The 18,779-nt window shown below is 45.3% G+C and overlaps 1 protein-coding gene across 3 annotated transcripts in view; it reads left to right on the top strand.

Moving 5' to 3' along the window:
• Positions 1–790: 790 nt before the first annotated feature.
• The window catches only part of DHRS11 (dehydrogenase/reductase 11), a 465,765-nt gene continuing 447,776 nt past the window's right edge, over positions 791–18,779 (top strand). For 2 of the 3 annotated variants that reach the window (XM_086954903.1, XM_086954902.1), the window contains exon 1: positions 796–1,199. In XM_086954903.1, coding sequence (XP_086811029.1) covers positions 1,068–1,199 — 132 coding nt within the window. In that variant the 5' untranslated portion in view covers positions 796–1,067. Of the gene's footprint in view, positions 1,200–18,779 lie in introns of all 3 variants that reach the window. The other variant, XR_015308359.1, reaches the window with a different exon arrangement.

Below are 18,779 nucleotides of genomic sequence, written 5' to 3'. Positions count from 1 at the left end.
CCTGTGCGACAAAGGGCCACGTTTAAACTGCTAAGCCATGCGCACAAAGTCCTCCACCATCTTGGCCCCAGAATTCTTCAAGACAGAGTTGAATTCTACACACTCACACAAAACTTGAGGTCACAAGAGACCGGCAAAAACTAAATGCGTGAAGAAGACTATGGCAGGGGGTCGTTCCTTTTCACACCAGGCAGCGACGCACTGGAATGAACTTACATTAGAAATTCGGCTTACCAAGCACTACCTGGCATTCAGGATAAAAATAAAAACGCACTTGTTTCCTAAGATCTGACTAGCAACCTAGAGACTCTTTCCCAGAATCCCCCCTCACTTAAGATGTGCTCTCCTTAGTGCCTTGATATCCCTATGGATAAATGTTGCGCGGTTTAAATAATTAAATAAATAAATATATGTAAGGTAAGATATTATTGATACAAACACCAAACCTATACACTATATACCAAATATTCAAAAGAAAACTGGGGAGCGTATCAGTCAGTCTACCTAGTGAATACCATATGCACAACATACATGTACACAACAAATAAATGAGTTCTATTGTATTTCAAAAACATTCCTAACCAGAAACATCACACATTCCCGCTGGCTGCTACTGCGACAAAGGACCAGGCGGTGGCTAATCCGCAATTGTCCCATCAAATAACGATGGATTTCCAGGAAACTATTCGATTTTTTTTCCTTTCTGCAAACGAGGCGAAAACGGTGCGGCAGGAGGACACTAAACTGAAAAATGAAAGCGCGACTGGCATTTAATATTTAATCTGGAGCCACAGAGGTTGGGCTTGCTGGAGCTCGGGGTGGCTTCTGTAGTGCAGAAAGCAAAGCCAGGGGAGGGAAGGAGGAGAAAAGGAGCCTGAAGAGAGGGAGTGCTGAGAGGAAATCACAGTTTCAGCAAGGCTGGCCTGCGAGCGGAGAGGGCGGTGCGTCGACTGCTGGCTCCGGCTCAGGCGAGGGGAATCCATTCACTCCGGCGCTCGTGAGGGCTTCATTCTCCGCCGCCCCCCGGCTCGCGCACGGTCCTCCACCCTCGCATCCCCGGACCCGCCATGGAGCGCTGGAAGGGCAGAGTGGCGCTGGTCACCGGCGCCTCGGTCGGCATTGGAGCCGCGGTGGCCCGGCTCCTCGTCCAGCACGGCATGAAGGTGGTGGGCTGCGCCCGCAGTGTGGACAAAATAGAGGTAAATCATCATCACGCATCGCAGTTATTTGCAAACCTCCCGTCTCATCACGGGGGTCGTCTCCCTGTGCTTACGTTTTCGAGGAAATGGGGGAGGCGGGAGGCCACCTGTCTCCGAACAAAGTGAAAGCGCTCTCGGCTTCACTTTTCCCCGTCGCGGCGCTTTAACCACATTTTCCATTCAAGGTGCGCACGGGTTTTCTGCCAGAGTTCGCTGACCTTTGCTGTTAGGGTTCACTTGATTTTTCTTTTTCTCCTGGCTAGGGATCAAAGGGGGTCCCAGAGAGCTTCGCACCCTGTCCACATGATTTTTTTTTTTTTTTTATGTGTCGGGATTCACGCAGGCTTTTCCTGTGCGAGTCACATGTTTTTTCCCTCAGAGGATTTTCTCGGTAGGGTTCACCGCCTCTCGCTGTCAGGGTTCAAAGCCGTTTCTTGCCAGGTCCGCACAAACACAAAGAGCTCCGATCAGCTCCATTATGCATGCACTCCGCCCCCTTTTATTTCTTTTTATTAATATCAAAACGAGTGTTTTAGTTGATCCACGAAGGGAAGTTTATTTGAGATGCCCTCCTTAGAGTCTAATATATACATATTTTTAGTCAACATCAGGGTAAGCTGAGAGAAAAGGAGCCCCCGTAAAGCTGAAGGGGTGGGCGTCCGGGCTTCAGACGAGGAAGGGCGCACCTGAGCCCGCGGGCACAGCCACGTTTGGTGCTCCCTGTTGGCACCAGGCGTCACTTATGTTTCCTTCTGTGCCCTCCACTGTGCTTTTGGGATGACAGTTTAGCTTCTTCCCTGAGGTGCTTAGCTGTTTAATTATTTCGATAATTGCTAAACGTTAAAAACACGCATTTACGGCTAAATTAAAGCTATTGCTTGCTAAACTCTGTCTGAAAAAATAACTTACATCATAAATATAGTGTGCATCGCTTTTGGCAACCTTAGCTAGAGTAGGGTTGCTACCTCTAACTTTTGAGACGAGGTTTTAGAGCAGTTTTAATTGTTATTTGGTTCAGATAAGAGAAACCGAGGAGCAGGTAGAAGTAATTTGTTACGTTTCTTTGCAGTTTGATAACGCGCTGAACTGTTGCTTTAATGGCCACCAGCGTAGAATGGCGTTTAAAAGGGTAATAGAACAGAGGAGGTGCAGCCCTGGCGCACCCCTATTCTGAAATACTGACTTTGTTGATGCAAGTGATTGCATGAGTGACTATCTGAAGGGTTCAGTCTGGGGGAGTTTTCTCAAATGAATGTCCAATATTTGTATATGTTATTTCTGTAGCACAAAGTTAGCCAAAAGGCAGCGGAGCACTGTACATTGTCTGAGTCAGGGTTAAAGTCACTGAGGGAGTGGAAACGGAGTTGTGGACACTTACAGCCAGATTCATCAAGCAGAATTGCGCTCGCAAAGGGCCAGATTCTGCGAGTGCAATTATTGCATTTGGGATTCATCATCCCAAATGCAAAATTCGCTATTTAAGAACTCGCAAATTTTCGAGGAATAGCATTTAAGGAATCTCTATTAGAGATTCCTTAAATGCTATTCTTGAAACATTTAAAAATTGCGAATTCGCAATTTAGAACCGCTATTTACCACGAAGTCAAACCTCGTGGTAAATAGCGAAAACTTAAAAAAATGCATTTAAATGTATTTTTCCAAGTTGCATGTTACACAGGACATGTGTGTGTAACATCTGTGTGAATTTACATTTCAGGGTGTCCTTTGGACACCCCTGCACTCTTGAAATCGCAATCTCATTTGCGATGAGCAAATTGCTAATCGCAAATAAGGAATGACTCCCCATTCATTCCAATGGGCCTTTATTTCGATAATTGCTAAACGTTAAAAACACGCAAATAAGGAATGACTCCCCATTCATTCCTATGGGCCTTTAGGCCCATAGGAATGAATGGGGAGTCATTCCTTATTTGCGATTAGCAATTAGCTATTCGCAAATAAGGAACCTGTAGGAATCGCAAAAAATATTGCGATTCCTACATGAATCCCGTTTTGCGAGTCTGGAATAGCGATTCCTTATTAATCGCTATTTCAGACTCGCAAAACTTCACAATGATGAATCGGGCTGTTAATGCCCTGTGGTGTAGAGGTCTTTAAAGAGGTGAGTCTGAAACTCTTTCCTAAGAAGCATTGGGGATGTTACTCCAGATCCTTGGTGCGTAGATGGAAAAAGCCTGTTGTGTGGTGTTGTGTTGCTGTTTTTTTTTATAAACACTTATTAGTCCGCAGTCTGATTGGTTCCTGGCGGAAGTGTTCCGAGAACCATCAGAGACGGTAAGCTTGCCTGTGGGGGTGGTGGTGGGGATGGCTTTGTAACTTATGCAGCTGGTTTGAAAATAGTTTGAGCTGGCAAGGGGAACCAGCGGAGTTCCACCAGGAGGAGGATGATGTGATCCATTTTTCCTCTGGACATGAATAAGATGTGCTGCTGCATGTAGGCTGTCCTTATGGGGTGTCAGTGTGAAGTCTGGGAGGCTCTGTAGTAGGACAGTACAAGGGCTTGAATAGCAGTTCGGAAGTTGCTTTCTGGAGGAAAGAGTTTGATTTCTTAAGAAGAGAGATGGTATCAGGCCATCCTGGTTTGCAAAACTTCTGACGTTTTGTCCCTGACTTAAGGATTTCAATGTTTTTCCTCTTGCTTTGCATGCTGGGTTGGTCCCCTGGAATGTCGGGAGTTGGCGTTTTGATAATGACACCCGTTTCCTTGAGAGAGAAGTTGGTGCCCATGCAGTGCTTAATTTGTAAAATATGAAGTGCAGGTGCTCAAATGTTTGTCGGAGGCCACACCTACTTTTCTCTGGCCCCACCCACTTCATCTGCTGGCTCCACCCACTTACTATATTAGCTCCACCCACCTTTTCAACTGGTACTGCTAAAAGTCAGAGGTAATATATATCTGCCACTACCCGGGGTGATCTGCACAAGGCCCGTTTTTACCACCACCTGCTTTGTCAAGCATGTGGGGAGACTGAGGCGCTTGGCATCCTATGCCAGACCCTCCACTGACCACACTACTATCAGCGGACACATGTGACCATCTACATGCTTATATTTCCCGCACTGGACTCTACCATGCCTCTGGGGCCGCTCAGCTCTTGCTGGCCCCCTGCTCACCTAATCCTCTTTGCTCCCACCTGTAACAACCCCCAATGCTCTCTCCACCTTTCGGCTTTAGTTTGTGAATGAGAGCCAGCCCAACTGCAGCCACACCACCCTCTGCAGGGGCTGAACAATCCCAGGTACCGAGGCATGGCCAAGACCCCAGGTCCAAGAGGTCCTCCCTCTTAGCATCCTTCAGTGCCAACAACACTTCCACCACAGCCTTGTTCCCTCTCCTACCCATACCACCTACCTCCTGCCAAAGACCTAACCACCAAAAAACTCACCATGGACACCTTGGTACCCAACATGCTGCCATTTACCAGCAAGGCGTTTGTCGCCGAGACAATCCCCTCTTAAGCCAATCTACTCCTGCCCTTTTATTTATTAACCAGTTATGACCAGGGCAACTGGAATTATCCGATTGTTGCATAATTGTAGGATTGACACATCCATCTTCTGTCGCATAAGCTGCAGATTTAAAGAAAAAATATTGTTTCTAGCTCAAACGGTTAAAAAGTTAGTAAAGAGAAAAACACAGTCACACGTTGCAGCATATTGGAAGGCCCTTTGCAAAGGTTGACTGATCACCTATCTGTAGCTTATTGATATATATGTGTGCTAAACTGGTGCTGAGGTACATGATCAATACATTGAGTCCCATTAAACTTAGTTATAGCAGCACCTGGTACTGTGTCTAGAGATGGCTAAACAGTAGTGTGAATTACAAACATAAAAAAAATGGCTGCAAATGCAATTGAGAAGCATGACTCAACTGAAATAATGTGCGCATGCTGCTTGCCGCGCACAGCCCCAGGCCCGGGCCCCCAACCCAACAGATTTTATGAGCGTGTATCATTTATACTCAGAGAAAGAGCAGTCATGTATCGTGCTCTGCAGGTCACACCCCCTGACTGGATTGTGTGTCACGTTCCCCTGTTGCCCTCAGTGGTTGCCATATGTCCTTTAAGCGAGATGTCGGGGCTGGAGCTCTGTGTACAGCTGACTTGTGGTATCACATTATGTCATACTCTCGATCCAGCTTTTAACAGTGGGTTTCTGTCTGTCGCCCCAACGCATAAGTATTTTGCATTTTGCCAGGAGCATTGCCATTGCTACAAATCTGTGACTGCTCTTAGGGAGTTCATGTACATAGCCCAGCAGGGCTAGCAATGGGAGAGGTTCAATTGCAATCCGGTCATCTGTTTCCCTTCCCAAAATAAGTCTTGCCAATAGGAAGCTATTATATTACATATCCATGTCATGTGCACAAAGGGGGGCGCATTGCATTTGGGTCATCGTGCAGAATTTAACTTAACACGGGGAACAAGACAGGGTTGCCCCCTTTTCCTACTGTTACTTGTTCTAGCTCCCTAACCATTGGCACAAGCCATCATACAAAATACCAAAATTCAAGGAATTTAGACACATGCAAGAGAACACAATTCTTTCCTTTATTCTGACATTTTAGTAACACTCTCTTATCGTCGAACCTCATTTGATAGATGAAGTCTCGTTTCTCCCAGTTCTCTTGGTACACAATTAACTGGGGCAAATGCAAGGCACTCCTCACACACCACACACATATAGCTGCAACTGCCGATCATCCTTTTAAGTGGCAAGTATCCCGCCTCAAATATCTAGAATATACATAAACACTGGACTCGCAAAACTGGTGAAAACTAATGGTGACCCACTTCTGGCCAAACTTAAGATTGACTTTGCAAGATGGTCCTCACTTAATCGCTTCATGTGTGGTAGTATGCAGGTATAGAAAATGAACGTTTTGCCTCGCCTTTATATTGTCTGTTTTTCAATGTTACCCCTAACTATCCCAGCACAAACAATGCATGATCTTACTAAATTGCTGGAAGCATTCATACAGGCTTGAAGGAAACCATCTTGAGAACGTCGAAAAAAATGTGCTGGAAAATACCTGCACAAATTAAGCTCTGAATAGCACAAGGGGAGAGGAGTACGCACAAAAGAGGACATACACAAGCCAAGGCACATCCAATAGGAATAAGAATACCCTTAAGATAATGCAAAGAGCCTAGCCATGCTTTCAACATTACAAGATTCCTAAAATTATATCTGTCCAATACAGAAAACTCACTTAATCGAAAAGAGTAGTTTTGACTGAAATCTAAATGGTTTCCACATCAATAATTGTCATGGGCCTTCCCAAAAGAGGTAGTTTGGCAAATAGCATGTCCAAAGAGCGGTACTTTGGAAGACAAAGGAAGAAAAAGGTCACGCATCAGGGACTGCAATTGGGATTTGCACAATCAAACAAGAGACTGAAAACCTTTCGAATGCTGCGTGCCGCGGTCCTGCGTGCCCTCACTGCCCTGCCCTGAAAAAACGAAAACAACCGAATCTCCTGATCTGTCCAGCCGGCCTACTAATACACCGCCTATCCTAACCACAGTCAGTCACCACCTGCTCACCACCAGAGTCAACAATTACAATTATGACCGTGATCCTGCGGCCCCCAGGCCCTGCCCTGCCTCTCACCTGCGCAGCTTAATGATTAGTACTTATCATCATGATAATTGATTGATTCATTCGGCCGCCCGCCTACACATCTTGTTTTAAAAACCTGCCCGGCTGCCCTACACATCTTTTCTTAAAACCCTGAGTGACCACCTGCACCACAGTAATCTATCTAATCCAGTAGTAATGGCTGCGGCCTACCAGCCAGGGCCCCGGCCAGGCCCTGCCTGCCTCGCTGGCCTCGTCGGCTCGCCTCGCCCTCGCCTGCTGAGCTCCCAGTCCCAACTCCTGCTGCCTACTGTTGAGTTGAAAGGCGGGCGGCGTGCGTGTCCCTGGCACTGCACTCACTGCTGGGATGGCTGCCCTCACGCTGCTGGTGAGGAGGTGCGGGTATGCTGGGGCGGGCAGCGAAAATGCGCATATGCAGTATGTGGCATCTGCGCATGCGTGGCTGCCTCTGCCGCGCACAGCTCCAACCCCCGCAGCAAAGCCCTGCCCTAGCCTCCAACAAGAACAGACTCCCGCCCACACTGGGGCCCTGGCGTGGCGACTCGGGCGAAGTCTTGAAGAAAGAAGACAACAAGGTAGGACTAATACTCTACTACTCACTCATGATGATGCTGCTCAGCTCAGGATGGAAAATGAGAATCGAAAGTGGGACTGGAGTCAACTGAGTGACGTCACGTCACCCCCCCCCCCCCTCCCCCAGGAAATACTGCTGTGCTAAACAACGAGCGCGGAATGAAACAACCCTTATGGCACCACACAGCAGTGCATGCAGGACGACTTTAGGCAGGAGACAGTGAGGACTTTGATTTCTACACACAGGTGCACTTAATGCCGCGGCCGCCGTGACATAGACCCGGCCCTCATAATTAGGTGCCGGTGCTAAGCACCGGCAAGCCCGGGCTCAAGTTAAGCCCTGTGCCCATGGTGAATTAGGTGATTTGGAATTCGGTGTGAGTTGGGATACAAAGTCATCAAGGTTCCAGGTGTGTGATGTATCTAGTTTGTTCTTTGCAACTAATAGAAATTGTGTCAGGTAGGTGCTGGGCATGTAGGTCTTAATGATGTGCATACAGTGTTGGATGTCTGCTGCAGAGGAGACTTTCAAGTAGAGTTGTGCATTATCGACATATTGATGAATCGTGAGGCTGTTATCTGTGAGTAGAACACCAAGCAGCTCCATGTAAAGACTGAAGAGGATCGAAAATAGTATGGAACCCTGGTGAACCCCACTTGTGTTAGGATCTTGTTTTACTCGGAGGTACCCATGTGAACAAACTAGTGCATGTTGGAAAGGCAGGTGGAGAATGTAGTCCAAAATCTAGTCTCTCTGGTGCCCTAAGACCTGCTTCCATGTTTTTTGTCATTTAAAGATTTGTTTCTGGATAAGGGGCATGTTCGTTGATCGAGGGATCCTAGCTAGAATGCAGTATGGAACCAGATTCCGAGTATAGCTTTGCCTGTTGTTCCAAAAGGACCCGTTGAAGGTGCAGATGATTTTCAGTGAGACCCTACAGTCAATCAGTTTTGAAAGCCTATTTCTCATGGTCATGTTTCCAGAGATCGAGGCAGAGTGTGGTTGCATGATTGTGCAATCTTTGCAACATTTCTCTGAGCATTTCTAGAAACCCTGTATAGATCACATTGCAGTAATCCATTTGTCCCATGATGAAGGCTTTTATCAGTTCCACTTAGTGATAGGTTTGTATTAACTGAAAAATCTTCCTGTGCATGACTAATCGTAGGCTAACACCACTGACTACACTGCCACTGGCTACACCGTTAACGTGGGGAGCAAATAAAGGTCTTTATCAAAGATTATCACTAGATTTAATACTTGGTCAGATGTGGATGGTATTAACCAAGTTTTAGGTCCATACAAAAGTAAGTTTGCCATTAACAGGTCCTTTATGTACCAGATTTTCTCTTTTATTTCCATGCAGGCATAATTAATTTTCTTTCATCCAGTGAACATGTTATCAAGGGATTCCATGAGTTGAAGTCCGCGTGTATGTGGTGTTAAGTATCATCAGCTTAAGAAAGTGTACATGATGATGCTCTGCAGTGTGTACCTGTCAGAGAATGTAAATATTGAACTGTAGCAATCAGAGAGAGGACCCCTAGGGGACACTGCCAGCCACCCTTTATCTTGAAGAATGTGTTTAACAAATGTAGGCTTGGCTTCTGTTATGAATGAAATAACAAATCCATTATAGGGCTATGTCAGATAGTCCAGCACATTGTTTGAGTCAATATACTAACACAAATAACTCAGTAATAATTTTTATGAATAATAAACCTTTCATTTTGATGGTGGTGGCATCTGTGCAGACTGGAACATGGTAGTCAATTGAGCTACCAGGCATGTGTTCATATTATTAGTTCTGTTCCGTGCCTCTATAGTGGCCCTGATTGCGGGGAGTAGTCTGTGGGTCCCTTTTTCCACCATATAAGTAGGGTGTAAATGTTTTTTGTGTGAACGTTTCTCTTTCTAACCTATAGGTGGGGTGGTCCCCGGGGAGGTGAATCCAGTCATTTATGGGAATAAGGTGGGCTGCCCAATAATAAGCCTCCATATCTGGGAGTGCAAGACCCCCATTGTACGGGTTGCGCTGTAGCGTCTTTAATGCAATTCTGGGGTGGTCCTTCAGTTAAAGGAGTGCTCGGAGTCGACTTCCCTGAATAGTGACCGAGGGAGGGGGTGGTATGTGTTCTGCAGCACGTTTAGGAATTGGGGTAGTGAAATCATTTTGTACATTGCTGCGTGGCCCATGATTGTGAGTGGCAGTTCTCTCCAGCTGTCTGAATCCTGCTTAAAGCTAGAGAGGACCCGGTGTATATTGAGTGTGCAACATATTGTTGGATTGGGGGTGAGGAAAATCCCGAAGTATTTGAAGCCCCCTGTGGCTATACATAGGTTCCTGGGTAGTGGGGGCCACTCCCTATTTTGTGTTGGCCTATATATTATAGATTTGTGGTAGTTAATTTTATAGCCCGAAAACCTGCCATATTCCTCTAAGATCGAGAACAAATTGGGGATTGTGATAGTTATATTTGTAATGAACAGAAGAATATCATCCGCATACAGTGATATTCTTTCTTCCTCCCAATCGTTCGTTGTGATCCATAATCCTGCGACTTTCGTCTGTTGTCTAAGTAGGAAAGCTAGAGGTTCTATCACTAGTGCGAATAATAGTGGGGACAAGGGACAGGCCTGTCTGGTCCCGCGGGAGATTGGGAACTCAGATGAGAGGCGACAGTTAACCCTAACATTTGCCCTTGGTTCCGTGTAAAGTAGTGCCACCTATCTCTTAAAGTTCGGACCGAGACCGAACCTGACGAGGACTGCATTAAGGAAGGGCCAATGTACGGCATCGAAGGCCTTCTCGGCGTCCAGTGCAAGAAAGACATGCAGGTTTAGTCCGGTTCCTGACCGTCATCATCCATTTATGGGCTCTTCTGAGGTTCTACCTGGTCGACTTGGGGGGGTAACGAATTTTAATAATCGGGTGGCCAATATTGTCGCAAGGATTTCAGCCTCCATGTTTAGGAGAGAGATTGGGTGGTATGAGTCGCACTTGTCCCTGGGTTTTCCGTTTTGTGAATGACCACGATAGTAGCAGGTCAAAAATCGGCAGAGAGAATCCCTCCCGCGTATGCATCCCTATATAAAGTAAGGAGGTGAGAGTCAATGAGGTCTTTACTTTTTATTAAAAACTCGTCAGGGAGCCCGTTTGGTCCGGGGTTTTTATCTGATCTTAACCTATTTATTGCATCCCCCACCTCTGCCAGTGTTCTGTCTTCCTCTAGGAGCTTGACATCCTCAACATCTCGCCCTAGACCTGGATGTAAAGCCTGCATGTTCCAGGACTGTATACGGTGACCTCCCAAGGAATTTACATTGTGTATCCAGTAGGTGTGTTTCTTGAAGAAAGACTAGGTCTGGCCTCAGGCGTTTTATATATTGGGTGACCTGTCCGTCTTTGATTCTATCTCCCAGTCCATTTACATTCCAGGTTAGGACTGGGATGGCCTGTTCTTCTACGTGTGGGAACATGAGTGTCATAGTAACAGAGGTATGGCCCCCAACATGTACCTATTCCTCCTGCTGTGGGTCCCCCATGATATATAGGTGTCAATGCTCGGTCCAGTGCAAACAATATCAACAACAATCCCTTCCTACGCCCCACTCCACCCACTCCCCCTTTCCACCACACCCAAACCCATGACAATACAGCACAACACCCTTGTGTAGGAAAAGATAAAGAGGTCTGTCGCCCACCCCACCTGAATATAAAGAAAAAATCTCCCTACACCCTTCTGTTATACAAACCCTTCATTAAAAAATAAAAGGAAATCATCTCTGGCGGACCGAACTGCAACACTGTTCTGAATTGTGCCACCAGGGAGGGTATAGATCAAAAACTCAATAGTAAACAAAACCAAAATGTTGGGGCTTGCTGACCTCGACCGGGAAACAATGCCAGGATGGTACCTTTTTATATGTATAGAGTCAGGAAGGTCCGTTATCGCTCTTAGGCGAGATCCGACCGCTCCAGTACCACCCTCCATAACCGTAATCTTTGCCACAAGGGGATGGATTCTCTCATCCCCAGAGGATTCGCTTGAGTCCTCCAGCAGGTCACGTTGACTTGATCTTTCCATTTCGTCGCCGTCCGTGGTCTCACTACGTGTCTTCTCGTCCACTTGGGCCCCAGGTTTTTGGCTGGGTTTCCTGAGCGCATAGGGCGTCGCAGGACTTTTCCTCTTTGTTCCGCTCCGGCTTCTCCTGGTTCTCCGTTGTCAATCCATCGATCTGGCATTCCATGTCCTGCCCTCCACCCCTGGTCTGGTGCTCCGGTGGGTGGAGGGTCGGCCTCTCCTCGATCCAAGCCGATCATTCTTCAGGCGTCTGAAAAAACTGCGGCCTTCCGTTATATATGACCTTCAGCTTTGCAAGGAATAGCAGCATGTATTGGATGTGTACTGCTCTTAGTTTAGCCTTAGTGGAATCAAAGTCTTTCCCTGCTTTTGCACATCTCTGCTGTAATCGGGGAAAATCATGATCTTGGAGTTTTTAGATCTGATTTCTCTCAGCCTTCGGGCCTCTCGTAGGATCATGTCTCGGTCCTTAAAATTAAGGATTTTTGCAAAGCTGGGCCTTGGGGGAGCACCGGGAGGAGGCCGACCATTCAGGGCCCTTTGCGCCCGTTTAAGGACAAAACACGTAGAGAAGTTTTCAGGCAGGATAATGTTTTTCAGCCATTTGGTCAGGAATGCAAGTAGATCCGTTCCCTCCACGCCTTTCGTGAATCCCACAAAGCGGAGAATATTTCTACGGGCCCTGTTTTCTGCCTCATCCATGCGCCACTGTAGGTCTCCACTGGTGCTTCAGGGCTCAGAAACAGCTTTTTGTAAATCCTTCACCGCATATTCGACCTCTGAGACCCAGGATTCCACCTCAGTGACCCTTTCCGACACGTTCCGGAGATCTAACAGCGTGACCTCTGAACACACCTCCCCAATTTTGTTTTCTAGCATCTCCCTGGAAGACTGGATGGCCTGGAGTATGGCACCCGCCTCCGATATGGGCTGTGTGACCTCATATGGGGTGACAACTTTAGTATATTTGTCCATTTTCTCCTGTCTGGGGGGCTTCTGGTCATTTTCTTTGGTCATCCTGGGGACGGGGAGGATCAGGGCACCTCAACATTACTCCCCACCCCAGACACTTTTCAGTGGCGCGTGGGAATCTTGCCCACTTCTTAGATGTGCTCCCCCAGACCATGCGTCCACACAGGGGGAGGAGGAGGGGAAGCTGTGGTCCCAGCGCACCTAAGGGGACCTTTAACGTGCCCCGATCCTTGCTGTGGGTGGGGGAGGTGCAGTCTGAACCCGGCACACCCCACACCAATATCATATGGGGCACCATCTTCAAGATTCACCAGTGCGTCCACACTGGGCTACTCCAGGTCAGGGCTCTTTCCTGACCCACCCAGTGTAGGACAGTGTTCCAGAAGTACGTGGAGGGGACAGGGCAGGCAAGGGTCTGAGGGCTTCTCCCCCCACTTAGTGTCTGGCGCCTCAGGCCCTCTCTGGACCGAGTGGCCCTCCACATCCCACCCCTCTTTCCCCCTCTTGTTTCAACCACTGGGGGGGTGTCATTCACCACGGCATCCTTCGGGATCCGACCCGAGCCGAGGAAGGAAAGTGAAGGTGTAGCCGCAGAGGTGCAACTGCCAAGACACACAGACCCCGGAAAGCAGCAGTCCGTCCCCCCGCTCCAATCCGACAGCCGCCGAATTCAAAAGCCCATCCGATGCAGGGGGCAGGATCCCAGCACTCCCACGGAGCTCCGAGGATCCAGCTGACCTTGGTGACCACACTGAAGCTATCTGCACACCCGCTGGGGCTACAAATGCAGGAGCGGTATACAAGCCCTCATCTCGGCTCCAGCGAGGCGCGCTAGGATCTCGCCTCTTTGGGAGACCCCTCCCCCTCTGCCAGAAAACCAGTGTGATCCTGCTCTCCCGCAAGCCCCTTCACGAGTTCGGCCTAGCGGTGGGTCCGCGGACCCCCGATCACGACACTGCAGCGCCCAGGGAGGTAGGAGAAGTCCTATACTGATGACTCCCATCTCCTCGGCATCCAAAGGCCTCACAGGCATCTGTCCGCCATTTTCGGCACAGTCAGGGGAGCACGCGGCGCTACCCAGATACCGCCCCAGCACGGCTCTCCGGGGCCCGGGTCTGCCACTTAATGCCACCGGGGTGTCGTGGGACAGACCGGATCAGGTTCAGGGGTTCAAAAGCTGGCAGGATGATGAAGGATTGGGGCTCCGGTCGGGAGCTCTGAAAATTAGCGTCTCACTCGGCCATGTTCTTGGCCACGCCCCCAATAGTTTTCCCTTTTTCAGTCACATGAACCTTGATCTCAATGCCTTGTCTCTGATTCGTTGTTATTGAATATTATTTTTAAGACATTTTGTGTCAAAGATAACCAGCTGACATATTGTTACATGGATATTCTGATTAAATTAAAAAATATATATATTTTTCACCAAATATCAGTATTAATAATGAGTCTATATTTATCTTTTTGTATTCATTTAATCCTCTGGAGAATACCATGTCCGATTTGTCAATCCTCCATGATTTTCTTTGAAGCAAATGGTTGTTTTGACCATCTCCCCTTTGGGGCCACATAGACCTGAATTTCCCATCTCCACGTGTGGATTAAGTATGCTGATTGTCAGGCACATTCTGCAGAAATGGATGCAACAATAAGCTCTTCTCTCAACCTAATTGTCATACATTGTGATGTGTGTCATAATGCAATCCTTAGGTTCTAAATGCTGGTAATTGCTCTGCAACCCTACTATTTGAAGAGGGACATTCTACTGCATTAGACAGCAGTGGAGCTGGATGAGATTAAAGACCTGTTCTTGAGAATTGTGATGTTCTTCGTTTACATCATAGAGTGCTGGACTGGTGCTGACTGAGAGGTGTGTGTGTGTGTGTGTGAGAGGCAGTTGGGACTGAGCAGAAACAGAAAAGGAGCACCTACTGAAGAACCTTTGTGTATGTTGCCATTACGGAAGAGTTTGCTTTTATGTAAGATGACCCTTGCTTCTGGAAAACTGACACTTTCTGTGACGCCAGATCCTTATTTCAGTACGGCACTGAGGATGAGAGGCGGGCCCTTTTGTCAAAGGACGCCAGATGAATGATCAGGATCCCCCTTGAGACAACAGGCGCAACTGAAATAAATGGATGTGTGAATAGTGAAGACTAGTTTCTGGTTGAAGTGACTGTGCAAACTAAGATCCTGATTTAGATCTTGGTGAATGGGTTGCTCAGTTACGGCGGTGACGGATATCCCATCCGCCGAAATATAAATTCCATTATGAGATTGATATTTCGGCGGAGGGGATATCTGTCACCGTTGTGAATGAGTAACCCGTCTGCCAAGATCTAAATTAAGCCCTAAATCCTCTTCAGCGTGGAGAGAGAGAACATTTTAAGTAACACTCACCAGAGACTTGCATTTGGAAAAGTCACAAATAAAAGATGAAATAACACATTCCAAACAAATATCAACAAGTTACAAGGTTGAAATTTGTCCTCGAGGATCAAAAATAATTTAGTCTGAGTTTCTGACTGTCGTTTAGCATTGTCTTGGCTGTAGTACTTGTAGTACTCCGCGGGACTATATGGCTCGGAAACCCACTCCAATGATGAGCTTCAGTCTTTAAACTCTGAGCAGGTGGTAACAATCCATGTAGGATTCTTGGCCTCAGACTGATGGCCTGTTTCATAAGAGTGGTTCCACTGGTACAATGTCTTCTAAACTCCCCCCCCCCCCCGGCCCCCCAAACAGCTGTGTTTACAGAGAGTTTAATAATGAGAGAATCTAAAATTAAAACCATCATCACCACCCCAGCCCTATATCCAGTCTTTCTGGTAAATAGAAGCAAACATACTTATGGGGTTTTTCTGATTCGAAACCATTGAGTATTTTCAATTGTTTCTTCTTTATAAAAAATGATTTCTTACCGGTAAAACTTTATATTCCTCAATAGTCCTCATCATAATGAGCACAATTAAAGTTAAACATGCTTTATTATTATTTTTTATTCATCCTGGACCATCGACTACCCTGCATATTTATATTTGTGGTTATTTAGACAATGAACCCAAAATGACGAGGCAAACCTAGTCTCCTTTCTCCGTGGATACCTATCAAGCCTACAACAGCCAACACGACAGCGGCGGCCATCATAGCCTGCCTTTCCATCTACACTCACGATATCCATCAATTCACAACCACTTGGAGTATTGGTAATCGTTTCATCTTTGTAAAGTTGTTTTCTTATCAATGTGGCCCTATCTTCCTTGTAATGTTAAATTCACCATTCCTCTAGACCGCCCCTACTAGTAGCTCCCATTCTTCTTTGGAATTGAGGCCATTCCAGACTGTATTAAGCCACGAGATGTACCACTGCTCTCTGGCTTTCCGTTTTAAGATCAATATTTCTCCCTTGCTTACCAATCGCGATCTTCTCCAAAATGAACCATGTTATATCTAGGTCACTATGTCCCATTTCTAAGAAATGGGCTACAAATAGGCATTAGGTATTTTAGTTCTAATGGCAGATCTATGTTCCTGGAGCCTTGTACGAAATTCCCTACTTGTCTCTCCTACGTAGCCCTTGCCACATGGGCAACACAGGAGATACACTACATTTTTGCTTCTACAATTGTTAAGGGTCCTGGATAGTATATGGCAGCCATTATGATCCATACTTTTTGATTATAAGAAATTAGATTATTGTATAAAAAAACATTCCGTAAACATGCACCCAGTAAGATGCAATTCACAGAGTACAAGAAAGCGAATTTCTGAAACAGTGGGAATGCCAGAAGTTGTGTGTATAAATATACAGCCACAAAATGAGCATCTAGATTTCTGTGAAAGAAGAAACTCCTAACTGTCAATTTGAATCATTTGTCACTTTTTAATCTATTTGTTATTAAGAAAAGCTACTACAGGTTTGTAATAGTGTAGAAGCAAAATCACTTTAAAGTTTTGAGTTTTCAAGAAATTTTTGTTTGTTAACTCCAACATTTATTAATGGGTTTGCTTCAAAGTATATTTTCCACACTTCACATTTTAGAATTGGTTAATGAATTAGTTTTTGTACCGAGCTGAATTACATTTGAAGTTTCACCAGAACTTAATTTCTAGCTTCTACATCCTTAATTATAATTCAAAATTTATATTCAAAACCTTCATCAGATGATGTCCCGTAGTTCCTAATAATACATAGGACCTGCGTGTTTGGATAACATAAACTAAGGTATTGGTGTCTAGACTGATTCCAGATACCTCTGAAGGATATGTTAGCCTTCAGACCAGCTAGCTCACAGTGTCACCATAAGCACCCTAATTGTACCAAGGAGCGCATAGTTTCTGACAGCTATCGAACATGACAACCCTTGATCCTTCAGGGATCGTGGAAACAGTAAAGCATTTTTCGCTCAGTCAAACATGCTCACTTAGTCTCAGAGAGATACACAGAATAAACGACGGGGACGTTATAAATAAGCATTTATTGAACCAGCTTCATTCTAGTATAAAACATGTTTGCTGCGACAATCATTAGACAGAAACAGATATATAAGATTACAAGCACCGATTGAGTACATAAAGGGTAGAATCCTACCACGGTGGTAAAACAGTAAACCTATGCAGGCATATCGATACATGGCAATAATCGAGCCTACTCCTACGATGCAAACCCTATTGAAATGTACCTAGCATGTTTGTATGTAGGTGTAAGGCCTAGAATCCACTAGGAAAGAGCCAACGCCATTACCTGATGGGAGAGGAGAGAACGAAGGACCTTGTCTTGGTCTCGAGTTAGACACCACGCAAGGGATGTCAGACCACTACGTGCTAGAGTTTCTGTGTGCAGGGACTTCAGCGTCTCGTGTCAGCATGGGGGCTTTTTTCTCTGGTTGCCCAGTGAAGATGTGTTTTTTTTATAACCAGAAAAAACCCTTAGGGGTTCTACCCAAATGTGTAATGGTATTGTGGATCTGTCGTTCAAGGATGACGATAGCGGTGACTTTTGTACAGAGTTATTATACAGAAGATGGTAATTCTGCTATGTATGTCCTAAGCAGGGAATTAAGAGATGATACTAAGAATACTCATGCATAATAAATTAGGCTAGTTTTTGAAGAAAACCACACATTTATTTGGCATATAACTAGGTAACAGGTCAGCACCTGAACCATTATGTAGAGCAAAGTAGGACAAATGTAGGTAAAAGGTCGTGCAGCTACCTAGTTCTATATTGGGTCCCATTGGGGCACATAACAATACGTTATTTCATTTTCAGGATTACCAGAAGCAATTCTGATTCATGTAATTCAATGTAAAATCATTCTAGTTCCTAACTAATTGTTGTAAATCAAAATCCTATGATTGAGTTTTCATTTAGTGATACTGTCCATCCACCAATGCAGTTTTTCTTGGCTTTGTGGCATAACAGCCTGTAAGTGCCCCTTACTGACAGAATCCGTTTGACCTCATCCCCTTTATATAACCAATATAGTTAAAGTTTTGTCTTCCGATTCCTTATAATGATGTCTTCTAAGTAAACTAAGGGAATAATTTCCATTCACACTTTTGAACACACTTATACCTTTCTAGTCATTTATTTTGGTTTTAAGTTTATTACCATACAAACCCAGATAATGCATTTTTGATATAGCACATTATTATGTGGATAGTCATATACCAGTTAAGTATGTGCATGGATTTATGCACCTAAAAATAGTTTTTTTTTATATTCATTTAATCCTCTAGTAGGAACGGTTTCAGATTTGACTAGCCACCAATATCTTTAAAATACATGTTTGTTTTGGTGAACTCATTTTTGGGGCATTCAGAATATTTGTTATCTTAAATCTGGTCTCTTTCAATTAGTGTTTAGTTACAAAACAAAATAATTGTAGGCTGATATTACATATATCGTATTAATGTTCATTCCGTGTCTGTCCGATGTAAAACAGTCCAAGTGACATTGGATTGGCAAGTTATTTCCTGACCAACGTCAACTAACCTAGACTTCAATATCCGAGTTGACTCCTCTCTCTCTTGACATTGAAGGATAGTTGGTGACTGTACTGTGTTAACCATTGTTTTTGTTCTCTCCCCCTCCGCTGCACTGTTTACTTATTTTTCATGCTGTATTTTTTAATCTCTGGTTTGCTTCCTTACTGCCTGCCTACTATGTAATTCAATTTCCTTCTGTTTTTTACAGTGTGTATGTAAAGCGCTCTGATACCTATGTGTCAAACTAGCGCTATATAAAACTTTTAAAATAAAAATTAATAAATAAAAATAAGTGATAGCTCTTATTCAATTGTAAGTTTTTTTAACATTGCT

Source organism: Lissotriton vulgaris, chromosome 2_1 (genome assembly GCF_964263255.1).
Source record: "Lissotriton vulgaris chromosome 2_1, aLisVul1.2, whole genome shotgun sequence".
NCBI lineage: Eukaryota > Metazoa > Chordata > Amphibia > Caudata > Salamandridae > Lissotriton > Lissotriton vulgaris.
This window is presented reverse-complemented; position numbering and strand designations above follow the sequence as displayed.